At 37.4% G+C, this 14,748-nt stretch overlaps 1 protein-coding gene across 1 annotated transcript in view; it reads left to right on the top strand.

Annotated features, from left to right (window-relative positions):
• Window positions 1-4,855: 4,855 nt before the first annotated feature.
• LOC127962864 (bone morphogenetic protein 1) overlaps window positions 4,856-14,748 on the top strand; it is a 69,424-nt gene continuing 59,531 nt past the window's right edge. Inside the window, exon 1 of the mRNA XM_052562460.1 lies at window positions 4,856-5,048. Coding sequence (XP_052418420.1) covers window positions 4,904-5,048 — 145 coding nt within the window. The 5' untranslated portion in view covers window positions 4,856-4,903. The remainder of the gene's footprint in view (window positions 5,049-14,748) is intronic.

The following is a 14,748-nucleotide window of genomic DNA, read 5'->3' as shown; positions in this document are numbered from 1 at the left end:
CATGAGAGCTTTTTAATTGATTTATTATATTATTTATTTTTATTTATTTTTTTTTACATTTTGAATGTCATGTATCAATACATCAGTCTTTCCTCACGACATCAGGATGTAGCTGTCCTTCAAATAACCGTAATGATTCTGCCAGTGGGGATAATGATGCGTCTGCCTGATTAAGTCACAATTGTTTTGATTGCAGATTGTTTTTATTGCCCCTAATGAGAGGAAACCAGTGGAGGTTGACAAGCATGAAACAGAATGATAGACACTGATTAATGCAGCAGTTTGTGTCCTCCAAACATTATGTGAGATGAGATGATTGTGAAGCACTCAGACTGACAAGATGGCAGAGGGTGTCAAAACTGTTTGATGCCATGGACCCAGAAATATCATTATAGTCTGTGAACCACAGGACTCCTTTGTGGCCCAGTTGGGTGTTACTGGGATGTCCTGGGTGATCGTTCAGCCTTTCGTCCTTGCATTCATCTCGTTTCTTCAGTCCACATGTTCCTGTGGGAATGCTACTATTAAAACCACCTGTCCTGGTTTTCCATCATGTCCCTCTTAACTAAATTGAAAGGTTATGATATAATGGGGCCATTGTTTTATTTCCGGTCTCAATACAGCTTGCCTGGAGGGCATTCCTGGATGATCGGGACACACTAATGCAACGTTTCTCTTCTGAGAATAATAAATCCAGGTTGACATCCAGGATTATTTCCAGAGTTGTGTACATCAGAATTGATGATACTTTCGAAAGAATTCCCAGGCGTGTTTCCAGTGAAGGATTTGCATAATGAAATTTGTTTGTGCGACACAAAGATGGTTTTAATCTCAGAAACGCTGCAGTTCTGGTATAATCTGTTGGCAGGAGACTAACAGGGCTTTCTAGACGTGAGATTTCCAGCTGAAGGATAAAGATGAAACTTGAGTCAATAAAATTTTGAGGTGCAAATGCCTGACCCGTAGTGGATTTGCATGAGAAACATAAAAATCTTTCAGAACAGAAATACAAATAATTCCCTTGCTTTAACCTCTGATTCACGTCAATCAGGATTTACACACTTGACTACAATCACAAAAAAAACTGTTCATGTCAAATTGGGTTATTGTCCAAACACAGACTCAAAGGGGGAAGTTTAGGAAGTATGTTACAATCAGTGTGTCTTTCCACATCGTAAAAGTCACTGACACTTCTATGACGCATTGAAGTCGTGATGAAATATATTCAAGACTTCGTATTCACATTATGACCAATATTTTCCCAGAGTTCAAGCCGTTGTTGTTTCAATATCAACAATCAGGACAGACAGTCAAACAGTTACGATTAACAGGTTTCCTTATTCTTTATTCTACTAACTGAAAATGTTCACCACTCTAATGGCTTTGAAATGTTTTTATAAAATATATGTTGATTAATCGCGATTAAACACATCCAAAATTAAAGTTTTTGTTTATATAATATATGTGTGTGTACTGTGTATATACATTATGGATATATAAATACAAACACATGCATGTATATATTTAAGAAAAATGTTAAGTTTATATATTAAATATATCTATAGAAATTATATGAATTTAAATATATGGATATATATAAATATATGTTTTCAAAATATACATTGTATATGTGTGTATTTAAAATATACAAAATAAGTATACACAATACACACATATATTATATGAACAAAAGGTTTATTTTGGATGCGATTAATCACGATTAATCGTTTTACAGCATTTATATATATTTGCAATGACTCTCTCTGTTCATTTCATCATTACACCAGTAGGTGGCGACAGTGGTCGTCGTTCTGCAACCGATTCGTTCGAATCACTGATTCATTCAGCGTGTTGAATGTGGAGAAGGCTTCAGAACGCATTCTGGCTTTACTCGGAAGTTATTATCGTGCTAAGAACTATTATCTATTATTAAAAGATCTATAATAGTGGTGGATGAAAAATAGCATTGTGCTAAATAATAAAACATTTTCATTGCAGTCATTCTTGTTCGTTTTATTTTTATTTATTTTAGGTAAATTATCCTAAATCGCCAGCCATTATGCCACGCAAAATGATAATCAAACTCACATTTAAAAACTTTCATGAACACAATCACTGATTTGACTATACAGATGTCGAATCTGCTATTGTGGGTATTGAGATAAGAAAACATTACATTAAAATAACAGACATTTGGCTACATTAACTAATAGATGGATACATTTTTGATACATAAAAAAACAAAACACTGATATATTTTAATAAAATATCAGTTTCTTGTTTATATTGGTTTCAAAGGGGCAACATATAACAACAGACCACTAAACATATGCAGTTGAGTTTATTTGCATTTATGAAAATGCTTTTTTCAGTGTATAAGATACATATTATGTTATTGAAACCATGACCTTGCTGTTGTGAGCATTTATGTCAAAATAAAGTCTAGACAAGATGAACAATAAATGGGGAGTGGAAGACATCCTTTACTTGGAAAACGTAAAGTTCACACTTCTTGACATGGACTCAAATGCAGGAGGGATTTTCCTTTGAGTATCATTATGATGAATTTATGTGAAAAAAGGAAGTGACTAAAGACTTATTTGATTTTTTGGCATCTCTAACAACAATTTTATGGGAACACAATGTCATCTGGGATCTCCTATTGTATCAGATCCATACAAACAGTCCTGTGATTCAGTGTGGGTCAGATGTTAAGCATCATTACATAGTTAATAAAGAAACAGCACAATCCCAACAGATGCATGAGAGGGGAATTCCACTATTCCACTGCACAGATGAGTGTAAAAATGGCTCTGAGGATACAAAAATATATATGGAATTCCCCTTAAATAGAAAGAAAAGAAGCAGGCACGAACAGAGTACACCATTTTTCACTACAAAATGGAGTTTTGTTATATACCTGGATTATGATGGTTTCTGTATATGATTAGAAACTTCCATCCAACATAAATCATTACACAAGGGATTTTGAAGAAAGGATATTATTCCCAGAGAAAGAAGGAATACTTAACTAGACAAATGGATCATGTAATATCTGAACAACACAATTATTGATGGTGAAGACATTGTAAGTAATACAGAACAATGTGCATCTGTTACAAATTACATGCTTGGACGCTCTCACTCAATGAAAACCATGCCTTCGCAGAATGAAATGTGCTGTGAGTTTGTATGTTGACTTGGGACACACTTTTATGCAATGTGACGCCTCCAATAACATCACTTACTGAGATGGATTTGCACTGTGATATAGTCAGTCTCTAGCAATGTGATAGACTTTATGGGTTTATTCAGCTTCTATGAAGGTAAATGTATGACTTTTTAAAGACCTCATAAGACCAAATGAAGAAAATGTGAGGAATAATTGAAAGGGAACACAAATCCTTCCCTTAATGTAAATTAATCTTGAATAGCTCTGCTCCCAAACAGTAGAATACAGAAATAACTTCTACCATACCTTCTGATCACACTGTAAAAAAGTCATTGTTTTCCAGTGCAAATGTCTGAAGATTCATAAATCAAGATGCATTTACTTTTGAAAAGCAAAATGACACAAGATGAAGTCTTGATTTAAGAGAAATTGATCAAACCGGTTTGATTGGGATTAAAAGAAGAACATGCATCAGCCAATGGAGCATAAACTCACTTCATTTGGTTCCGTTTTTAAAACTTCATTTTACACTCAATACTTTTTTATGAGCTGCAGTAACCCTGCAAATAAATCAGACGACTAAAAATATGTAGAGATGAAAATAAAAACAATAAAATCACCATTATTGCAAAATAAATTCTAGCAAATGTTATCAGGACGCAATCTGAGATTAAATTACTGAGTGATACACTTGAAATGAATCTACAATTGTATTGGAGATGGTTCAGATCAAGTATACAGTTTATTTGAAAAAATATTTACACTAAAAATACTGAATTGCAGAGTGCAACAGCAGACAACTCAGAATTACAGCTATTCCAGAGAGACATATGGCTTTTTTTCACCTATAAATATTTATTCTCCATAATCTTTTCAGCCAAACAGTGTACACTATGTAGGTGGCTCCTCGACCTCAACATGCTTTCATCATAACATAAACAATAATACTGATATATTTCATTTGACTTAGATGGATACGTAAAGAACATACATGGAACACTTTTCTGTAAAGACAGAAAACACACACAGAGAGTATTACTAACTGAATTTTATACACTAAAATGTCCTTTTGAAACAGTAAAGTATACCTTACCTTACATTTTCAGAAGAAAAGTTACAAAAGCTGTCACTGCGGCGATACACTAAAGGTACACCTTTCTACCTTACTCTGGTACCTTGAAGGCGTGTAAGCCTACACAAAAGCACCTAAATGCTACACATTAGTACTTGAAGTGTACATATTAATACCAAAAGTGTACATATTAATACCTAAAATGAACACATTAGCATATCTATTAGCACCAGAATGTACCTACAGTGTGTATATTAGTGCCTTTTGAAGTTTTGTGAGTGTACTATGCACAGAGAACAGCACACAGTGAATGTAGCTCAATAGAAACACAGAGACCACACTGGAAACACAACATAGGTAGCCTACATCCCTGCATAAGAGCAGAGGCATGTCACAAACTAGTGTGAGAAGCACCAACACCTCTCTCCTACAAAGTTTCTAAGCTATGCACTGGCACACAGCCCTGTTGCACAAATCACTTCACTGCTATGGGAACACAATGTGAGTGTGTCCCTGTGTGTGTGGAGGCAGAGCTGCGTTTTTAAACCCGCCCTCGAGAGGGATCTCATTTCCCCTAAAACCTCCCATTTTTCCTCCCTCCCTGTGCCGATCATCTCTGTCCGTCTGTACCTCTCTATCGCTGCTCCACTAGCCCAATCATGGAGCTCGCAGCGAGGTGTGTGTTCCTGCTCTCCAGCTTCGCCGTGCTCGCAGCGCTCGATCTGGACGCGATTGACCCAGGCTACTATGTGGAGACCAGCAGCCCGTCAGATGTGATCGACTACAAAGATCCCTGCAAAGCTGGTGAGCCCGAGAGACCTCTATTTCCCCTGCTTTGATAAGATGCAAGCTTTCGCGCAAGCCACGTAAGGCTGCTGTGAGACTGTGCGAACTATAAACCGTGGATGACAGCGCAGAATAAACACGCGATCCGCGGCGTCAGTAAACACCACAAATACTTTGCGCAAAGTGTTGTTGACACAACGATTTCTTAAAGATTACGCGATGTTTTGACAACAGACACGAAAATATTTACCTGGCGGTGTTTTTTTCTTCTTCTTCTTCTTTCCTCCTCCAAATCACAGCCGGAAAGTTTTCGTTTTGTTTACGATAAGTTTCGCGAAAGTTTGAATTTGCGAACGGTGCGCCAACGATTGACATGTGTTTATTTTTAAGTGTAAATTGCAGTTAAAAGTATGAGGAAAAGTTTTAATTTTTATTATGGGATGGATTGCAACAAAGTTGCAGATTGGGTTGCTATAGCAATGCATTTTTATTCCTTAGATAGTGTTCTCAGTTTTTTGGTGGGGTTGGACTATCCCCCCTTTGCCATGTCACTCTGTTGAATGACGTATTAACCAGCCGGCTTGGTTTTCCTTTAAAAGGTGCACTACCTCATCCACCAGAGAAACTGCACTTTGACATAGGGGATGTAATTTATCACCGACAGTTTTAATGCATACTTTTTTTTCATTTTTGAATATGTGTTCAGGAACAAGTACCACACCACAACCAAATATGTAATTGAATAGTTTATTGTTCAGAATTTTAGGGATGAGTTTGAAGAGGATGAAAAGATAAAGTGGATAGGATGATGGTCAGCTTGATCTGGGCGTCTGGAATTGATGGCCTGGAGAGACTCCCCAGACAGCAAGCAGTGTCGGCCCAGATCTGGCCCGCATGAAATCGTGCCATGCGGGCCAGATGTGGGCCGGATCTGGGCCAACACTATATTGCTGGCTGGGTCAGGATGGGGATATCATCTCATTTGTATATTTAGGCCAGACGATTAAGACCCCCCCGATGAAACCTGAAAAGAATAAGGATAACTGATTTGATTAAAGGGGAGGGAAAGGTGGGTTCAAGAGAAAGAGACAAATGGCGCGGTGTGAGGCGGCTGATATATGAAGGATTCTGGGAGTGAGGAGATTGGTAGAGGCGTGGCCTCGATCCCGAACCTCAGTTAACTAGTTAACTCCCTAAACTGTAAGACTAGTGTGCTGCATTGACTTCCTCATATTTAATTCAGAAAGTAGCGCCAAGTTGTCATCTCAGAAATAAACATGGTTAATCTTGCATTTGTAAATGCAAAATAAACGAAAACTCTTGGCAGACCGATGAAATTCGTAATTGTAAAATCATGTTTTATATTACTTATGTTACAAAATAAAAAAAGTCACATACTGTACACAGTATACATACTATACACTGCAAATGTAGTATGTGGAGATGCTGTTTGGCACACAACCAAAGTTATAAAAAGCGCTTATCTTGATGTCCCCATTTTCATGGCTCGACCAGACTTGTATCATATCCACATATTCCAGAGGATAACTTTATCTCGACCTGAATTCAACCAATTATGTCTGATATAATTATGGTTTAGTAGCTCTAGGGAAGTAATTAATTCTTTGGGTCCCAAGAGAAGCACTGTCTATTTTCACATTCCGTGTCGTCAGGGCAAGGGCCCTTATTTTGTCGTTCGCCAAGAAGAGGTTAGAGTTTCAAAGCTGAAAATGTTTACTAAGAAGGAATGGTCCCAAATATGGCATGCCTAAACTTTGAGGACCTAACTAATGCCTGAGATTTCTTAAAGGTGCCTGTCTAAATTTTATATTGAGATCATGTTAAAGTACTTTCTCCAATCCAAGTTAATATACAGAGACAAGTTGAAGTAATCCGTTGGAAGGTTGATTTACCTAAAGAGTGTAACACTGTGACTTTGTGGTGCTATCAAAACATTGCTGTTTGTTTGAACATCCTGACCCAACAGAGCAAAATTGGCCTAACCAATGAGATTGGGGTGGCATTACCTTTTTAGTCAACCAATGACAGACGAGGGGAGTTTTTGGGAAACCAGTTTATTTTTTGCAATATATGATTCTAGAATGGAGCTTTATACTTGGTGCCGTAATGATGATTAATACAGGTTTGGAATGACCTGAGAGTGAATAAATAATGACAGAATCATCATTTTTAAGGATGAACTATCACTTGAAGAGATCAACCATTAACTGATCTAAAACTTGAATGTAGTTTCTAGGGATGAAAGCACATTAAACCTAATCTTCAGCTTGTGGTGGGATGTTACGGATTTCCTTTGTTTTGCCACCTGCAGGTTGACATTTGATTGGTTTTTACACCGTTAAGTGGATGGATTGAAATGAATCCAAGTTTTTTGAAGCTCACACAGGGGTCACTCCGGAGACGTGTAAAATCCCAGGGATCTTGGTCTCTATTAACTTGTCTGCAACTCCTCTCCACCTCCTTCCTAACTCCCTCTCTTTCATCTTCCTCTTTTTTTACTCTTTTAGGCCTGTTTTTTCTATGTCCTCATTTGCAGCTGAATGGGGCCCTTGGCTGTTCATTTTTACATTTTCACCCTTCTGAGAGACAGACTTTCCTCTTAACAAGCGACTATAGGACAATAACGCAGGCCACCAGCTGAAATTGGTATTCCAGGCAGATTAGGCTGGTTGACCCGCAAAGGCTCAGGGGGCGTCGATCTCATACTAGGATTAACTTCCCGGATTGTTCTGTCACTCTGTGATTCAGGCTCTCCAGCGATGTTAAGCCAAAGCGATTCTGTTTTGGTTGGTGACTCCTCGCTATCCCATTTCATGCATCATTCAAGTTAGCTTAGCTAAAAGAAGTGGCCCTGTCTGCTCTTTCTCAAAAAAAATTATTTTATTTAGTGCGTGAAGTTTTTGTAAAAAGGAAGTGATGTATTTACACAGGTTGTTGTGAGTCAGAGTTCACTCGCCGTTTTGACGCGATACACCGATTATCTGTTAGTTCACAGCTGTTTATCTCCTTCTTTTGTAAACAGTTTAATAGCTCCGTCACCACAGTTTTCGAACAAACAGAATTAGCGAGTTGACGCCACTGTGGAAGTAATGCCCTTAATTTTTGTGTCAAAGTTTGTGCTGGTCAGGAGAGAGTATTGGCCGATCCTTCATTACCCCTAATACCTTAACTGTGATGTCAATACCCATAGTGCCTGGCTCGCTGACCTGATTGGACTGTTGTAAACACATCTATAACTTTGGAGAACAACACATGTGCACTCTCAGATCTGAGTGGTAGAAGAGGACGGGGTTTGGGATTGGCTTTGGATGGGGCCCAAGTTATGCAAGACGAGAGGTCTGCGTGTACAAGAGAGGAGTAGGAACACAGATGTAATGTGCCGTGTTTACACTTCATGCAAATAGATGTGGTAGAATGAGTTGCTGTTAAAATGCACTACATATTGATCTGCTTATTGAATTGCATTCTTCACACTAGCAAAATGAAATGCTTGTTTATAAATCCTGTTTTAAGGAAAATGTTGCACTGAATTTACTGCAAATATTTTCACCCGAAAATGGCAATTCTGTATCTTTTTATGACATTTTTCTTATTTCTTTTGTGGGACACAAAGGAAAAGAAAGACATTTTAAGAACCATTTTTTCCATGCAGTGAAAGTCAGTGGACTCCAAAACAATGCAATTTTGAACTTGATAATATAAATAATTAAATAATTATTATTCTCTTGTGTTTAACCGTAGAAAGAAATCCCAACTGACTAAATGCCAGCGTTTTCCTTTTTGGGTGTACTATGCCATTAAGCCTTGGGTGTACTTAGTTTTTCCGCTTGCTGCTATGTCATGTACAGTATATTGTTGTATTCTTCAAAGTATTCTCAATTGACCATGACCTCAGTTGACCATGACCATGTGTTTAACTTTTGATACTTTATCTGGCCTGTAGAGGTCAACACAAAGTTGTATTGTTTTTATACTAAAGTCGTACAATCATGGCAACCTTTTTTGACTTCCTTATATAGAATTTATTCTTGTTTCCACTTTTGCCTTCTGTTTTTCCTTATTTTTATTTTTTTTAATTTAAAAAATTTCAAGAAACTGTGTGTTGCCACCAAGTGAACCCACTAACTGGTGCAATAAAAAATGGCATATCTTTGGCTTGAAAGTCAGCATGAAATGGAAATCTATTTTTAAAATGCATGTTATAGGTCTTACTGCGAACAATTCATTCATGTAATTTTTCTTTTAATACGTTTTTGACCTCATATTGTTTATTCAAAATATCCTAACTGGACCTTCCAGTGAAAACACCACACTGATTAAAGTCTTCTCAAATCATTTAGTCCACTTAAAGGGGTCATTGGATGCGAAATTTACTTTTACATGTTGTTTGAACATAAATATCTGTTGGCATTGTGTGTATACAACCACCCTATAATGATAGTGTGTGTACACAACCACCCTATAATGATAAAAATCCACCCAGTATTTTTTTTTTTTAACCGACTGAAATCTTTACCCCTTTCTCAAATCAAGCCGTTCTCAGTTTCTTGTCTGTGTGATGTCACAGAGACCCAGGCCCTCCCACGATAGTTGATTGACACGGCCGTCTTACTGTAGACCCACCCTGAGTGAGCTGTCATCTGTCCGCTATTGTTTCGCCGCCAGAATAAGCCCCCGATCTACCTAAATGCGTTTGTTTGCACAAATCATGCGTGATCCAGCTTCACCTATAGGAGTAAGTATACTTTTTTATTTTTTTAATAATGAATCATTGCAAATTTCCTTTCCTAATAGCGTGCCAGTTTGCAAGTTTAACAATGGATGCGGCAACAATTATCCGTCTCTCAGAGAGTGGTTTGGAAGAGAGGTGCGGTATGAGCAGAGCTCATTTGCATTTTAAATGATAAACTGAAAAATGCGTGCCCTGAAAAGAGCTGTTTCTGACGGGGTAAAAAGGGTTTTCTTTTACATTTACATTGAAAAAAAATCACTAAAGTGAATAAAGAATCATATCAACTTGTGGCATCCAGTGATCCCTTTAAATCCTGCCTCTTCAAGCTCTCCTTCATCTGAATCCACTTTTGAGTGCAACGTCCACATCTCAACAACCAACAATCAGTGCATAGAATCCGCCCTATTCCCAATAAGTCCCACCCTACATTTATTCTTTGTCGATAATCTGTTTGACTCACATGTATGGAAGAAAATATCTGACTCTAATTCCATTCCATTTCGACTTTTTACAGCTCAATGCATGGCAAAATAATCATGAATAACTTAAAATTTTAGGCATTGTTTTCATATATTCTAAGAACACTTGGGAGTATAATGTAGGAGTTGTATTGGACCTCTTTTGTGATGGTTTATTTGCAGTTTTTTTTTTTTTTTTTTTTTTTTTTTTTGGTGAATATTGTTTTGAAGAAGCAACACTGTGTGTAGATTCTTTCAAATATCACATCATTGTCCACAGAAGTTGTACAGGTTTGGATCATGGAGGATATGATGAGTGCATTTTCATTTCTGGTTGAACTATTTCTTTATGAAAGACAAAAGGATGAATTCTGATTTCATCTCGACTTAAAATGTTAAAAAACTTAGACTTTGTAGCTTTGTCCTCGTTTCTCTCCCGTCTTAAGTGGTTAATTCATAAACTGAAATCCACCAGACAACAAATATACAGAGAGGCTGCAAAGCTCTGACTGCTGGCTTGCCCTCAGCTGTAGTTCTCACGTGGCAAATGTTGTTCCCTGTCTCTTTCCCCAGCATGGTTTTAATAAAGCACTCTTTGACCTGATTCCCTGTTGCACCACTCACCAAGAAATGTGGTGCTTGAATTCCTTCTTTTTGCGTCTTCAGAGTCTGTCTCATGGCTCTGCGTGGAAAACCACAAGCAAAGAGGGTTTAGCTGGAGCTGCTGGCCGAGCGCAGAGCCTGTCGTACATGCACAACTGGTGACATCATACACTCCCATGGTTCATTTTTCATTTGGAGAGGATTGGTGGTTATTTAATGACTTTTCAAGTGATTCTGCCTAATTCCAAACAATTTCACTGTCGGAATGTGTTGGAAAAACGAGTGAAATCTAGTAGTTTTAGGTACATATGTGGAATAGTACCTATAAGTAAAAATAATCTTTCACACCAAAGTATGCTTTGTGATTCTAGCACACTGGATTTCATCATAACTGTTCAGAGAGCTGTAATCACATTCATTAGAGATGTTGTAATATTTTTTCATTGCCAAAATACTCGTTCCTATCCTATAGTTTAATATTTCACCACTATAAGTAATCTGCAGGTTAAATACTTGTGTTGTTATGAAACATTGTGCTGTTTGTTTGAGCGTCCTGACCAGCCCACCATAGCAACACTGGCTCAGCCAATGGTGTGAAATTGGAGGAGGGACTTTTTATTTGGCAAACCAATAGGAGTTTGGGGGATTGCTTGTGGAAACCTGTTTGAAAACAGTTATTTATGCAGTTCTGTTTGGTGATGCTAGTGGCACAGAAATACACTTCCTGGAATCTTCACGTTTGTCAAGATTTAGATAAAAACAATTCTATTTTAAGAAGATAATTGGAAATTAATTGTCTCCATTTGTTTTAATCAACATTATGCCAGAAGAGCCATTGATTGGGTTTAACTTGTTGAACCTTGAATATTCCCTTAAATAAAATAATTTTTGACCTATGCCATATCTTAGTATTTTTTTTTTTATATTTGCATTTCGTAAAATATTTAAAGTGCTTTGCAACAACCGCTAATCTCAGCTAAAACACTTGGTCTTAATTATGGCTTTTACAGGACACCATGACAAATGCACTTGGCCTGATTGTGAGGAAAATCTCTCTCAGTGTTATAGGAATCTCAGGAACTTAAATACTGAATCTGGCTGCTTAAAAATATAAGGCTGTATTTCTACCCTGAAAGCCCTCCCGGGATCTTCGGTGCATTCATCTAGATAAATTCTCCCGTTTATGGAATGAAAAATGAATGAGATGTAGTCACGCACAATTACTGTATGTGTTTCCAACTGCAGTGTCTTTTTCCTGAAGGAATTGGGTAGCTACATTTGCTTAACATTTGTCTGTCAACATTATTTCCTTAATCCAGCCTCAGGACAACAAATGAAAAAAAGTTTAATTTGTAAGACTTAATTTCCATGAGCTCCAGGATTCACCTTAACTGTTGTTGTTTCCCGGCTGGTTCATTGAGCCCGTCTCTGCTCCTTGTGCAATGGACGTTTAGAACTGTAACCGAGCCAAAGGTATCCTCTCTTTCCTCCACCTCGTGCCCTCTGGGTGAGGATCACAGAAAATGAGGGCTAGATCTAGGAGAGTGAGATGAGATGAGGTGAGCGTGCCTGCAGACTAGGTCATTCAGTGCATGCCAGCATGGCCTGGTCCTGCGGGTTTCTGCATCTGTCTGCCAGCTGATGTGACTGCGGTGCATTCAGACCCCTCTGGCAGCTAAACCGTGAACCACACATCACCCCGCTGCATGTCTGAACCCATTTCAGATGCTGCTTTTTTAAATGATTGAAGGTAGAACTGATCTGAGACATGCACTAGTTATATGTCACCCCCAGCCATATGCATTGTTGGGGAAGCTACTTTGACATTGTTAAAGCTATAAGCTACTTTTAAAGGTCAAGTGTGTCCGTTTCTGTGGCACAAATGTTATCAAATGAATCAGGGCCATGACCTAATAGAGATTTAAATGAGTTTGTTTGTTCATGGAAACAGATTTGGAGAAATGTAGCATTACATCACTTGCTCACCAATGAATCCTCTGCAGTGAATGGGTGCCGTCAGAATGAGACTTCACAAAAACATCACAATAATCCACAAGTAATCAATACGACTCAATACGGCCCATCAATCCACATCTTGTGTAGTGAAAAGGCTGCATCTTTGTAAGAAACAAATTCATTATGAAGTCGTTTTGAACTTCAAACAGTTGCTTCCATCTAAAATATGAGTCTTTTATCCATAAAAACACTTCCTCCAGAAAAAGTCCATCCTCTGTTGACCCTTTAGATAAAAATTCATGGAATAGTTTTGTTTAAAAGATGCTTTATCCATGTATATTTCTCTCCTGATTCAGATGAGATGTCATTTTCACTGGAGAAAACAATATTAAGGATAATGGACTTATATTAGACTGAAACAATAGTTTGAAATTAAATTCCTTAATGAAGGATTTTTAGTGTCACTCAACATTATTTGATGGACTGAAGTTGTGTGGATTATTGTGAATTTATTTTATTTTTTTATTAACTGTGGACTCTCATTCTGATGGCACCCATTCACTGCAGAGGATGCATTTGTGAGCAAGTGATGTGAATGAAAAAAACAAACTCATTTACATCTTGTACGGTCTGAGAGTGAGTACATTTTCTGCAAATGTACAATTTAACTATTTAATTGAAAATAGTTCACCCAATTTTGTGTTCCTTTAAGAAGGCAATGTTTTGGAAACAGATCAGATTTTATCATTTCATTTTAACCCTTTAACTGCCTGCTCAACCAAATGGTTGATTTGTCACTTTACGGTAAACGTAGAAAAGCTAAGCTAATGTTTTCAGATAATCCTTTCTGCTGTCAGAATGTACTATTTGCTGAGAAATATAACTTTCTGATCATTCATTATAGTTCATATTTTCTGATTTCCATTGTATGTGAATGAATTCCGGTACTTTTGCCATAAAGTGACTTATCAACCATTTGGTAGAGGCTGATATTTTAAAAATTATGGGACGTGTTGAAAAAAAATACATTGAGTGTGGTAACTAATGACATAAGGAGATAAGAAATGCAAACAAAAATTTTTTCAAATGCTTTTTTCTTGGTGGGGAAGTTAAAGGGTTAAAGACCAGAAAAATATTTATCTTGCACAAAACATAAATTTAGTTATACATTTTTTTTGGTCTAAATTAGAATAACAGCACCAATTAGCGAACATACATTTACATAGAGTATAATAATATAACTGCCGTGGAACAAAAACTTCTTGATAAATGGCAGTTCTGTAAAATGTTCTGAAAAACAGTTCGCCAAAAGAAACTGTCCAAACCAAGCGATTCGCTAAAATGAATCTGACCTCCCAACCCTGTACTAAAGAGACAGAGAGGAATCTTCTAGAAGATGGCGTTTGATTATTGCCTCAAGTTGCTCGGTTGAAAAGCTCTGCAATATAATGTAATAAACAGTGTGTGACGGGCTATAATCTTTGTCACGCTACTCTGCTACTTGTTACTGGAAATGCTGCACAATTGTAAAAACTGCTGAACTGCTGTAACAACAATGTCGTTATCGGGTAGTTCACCAAAATATAAGCTATTTTGTTTACCCATACTCGTGTCATTCTGAATCTCTTCCACTTTCAAAGAGGACATTTTTTAAAGGAATTTTTCATTCAGTTACAGTGATGTTTTCAAGCTTCAGTAAGGATGAAAAACCCCATAAAGATATAATAAATGTGTTACATATGAGTTGAAACTCTGCTTTTATGTGGAAAACGTCCAGCATTTAAGCAATGCTAGCATGGGTGTTTCTAACCCAGCGGACTCAGGCTGTCAGCTGAATGTTAGCAAACAGCTTGAGTTTGTACATTTGAGTCAGATAAGAGAAGGTCAAGAGAGGTAAAAAGAGCGTGGAAGAATCATGTGGAGAAGGAGGAGGACATCTGGTTTTCAT

The sequence above is a fragment of the Carassius gibelio genome, chromosome B8, assembly GCF_023724105.1.
Source record: "Carassius gibelio isolate Cgi1373 ecotype wild population from Czech Republic chromosome B8, carGib1.2-hapl.c, whole genome shotgun sequence".
Lineage (NCBI taxonomy): Eukaryota > Metazoa > Chordata > Actinopteri > Cypriniformes > Cyprinidae > Carassius > Carassius gibelio.
The sequence above is the reverse complement of the archived record's forward strand: the minus strand, read 5'-3'. Positions and strand labels throughout refer to the sequence as shown.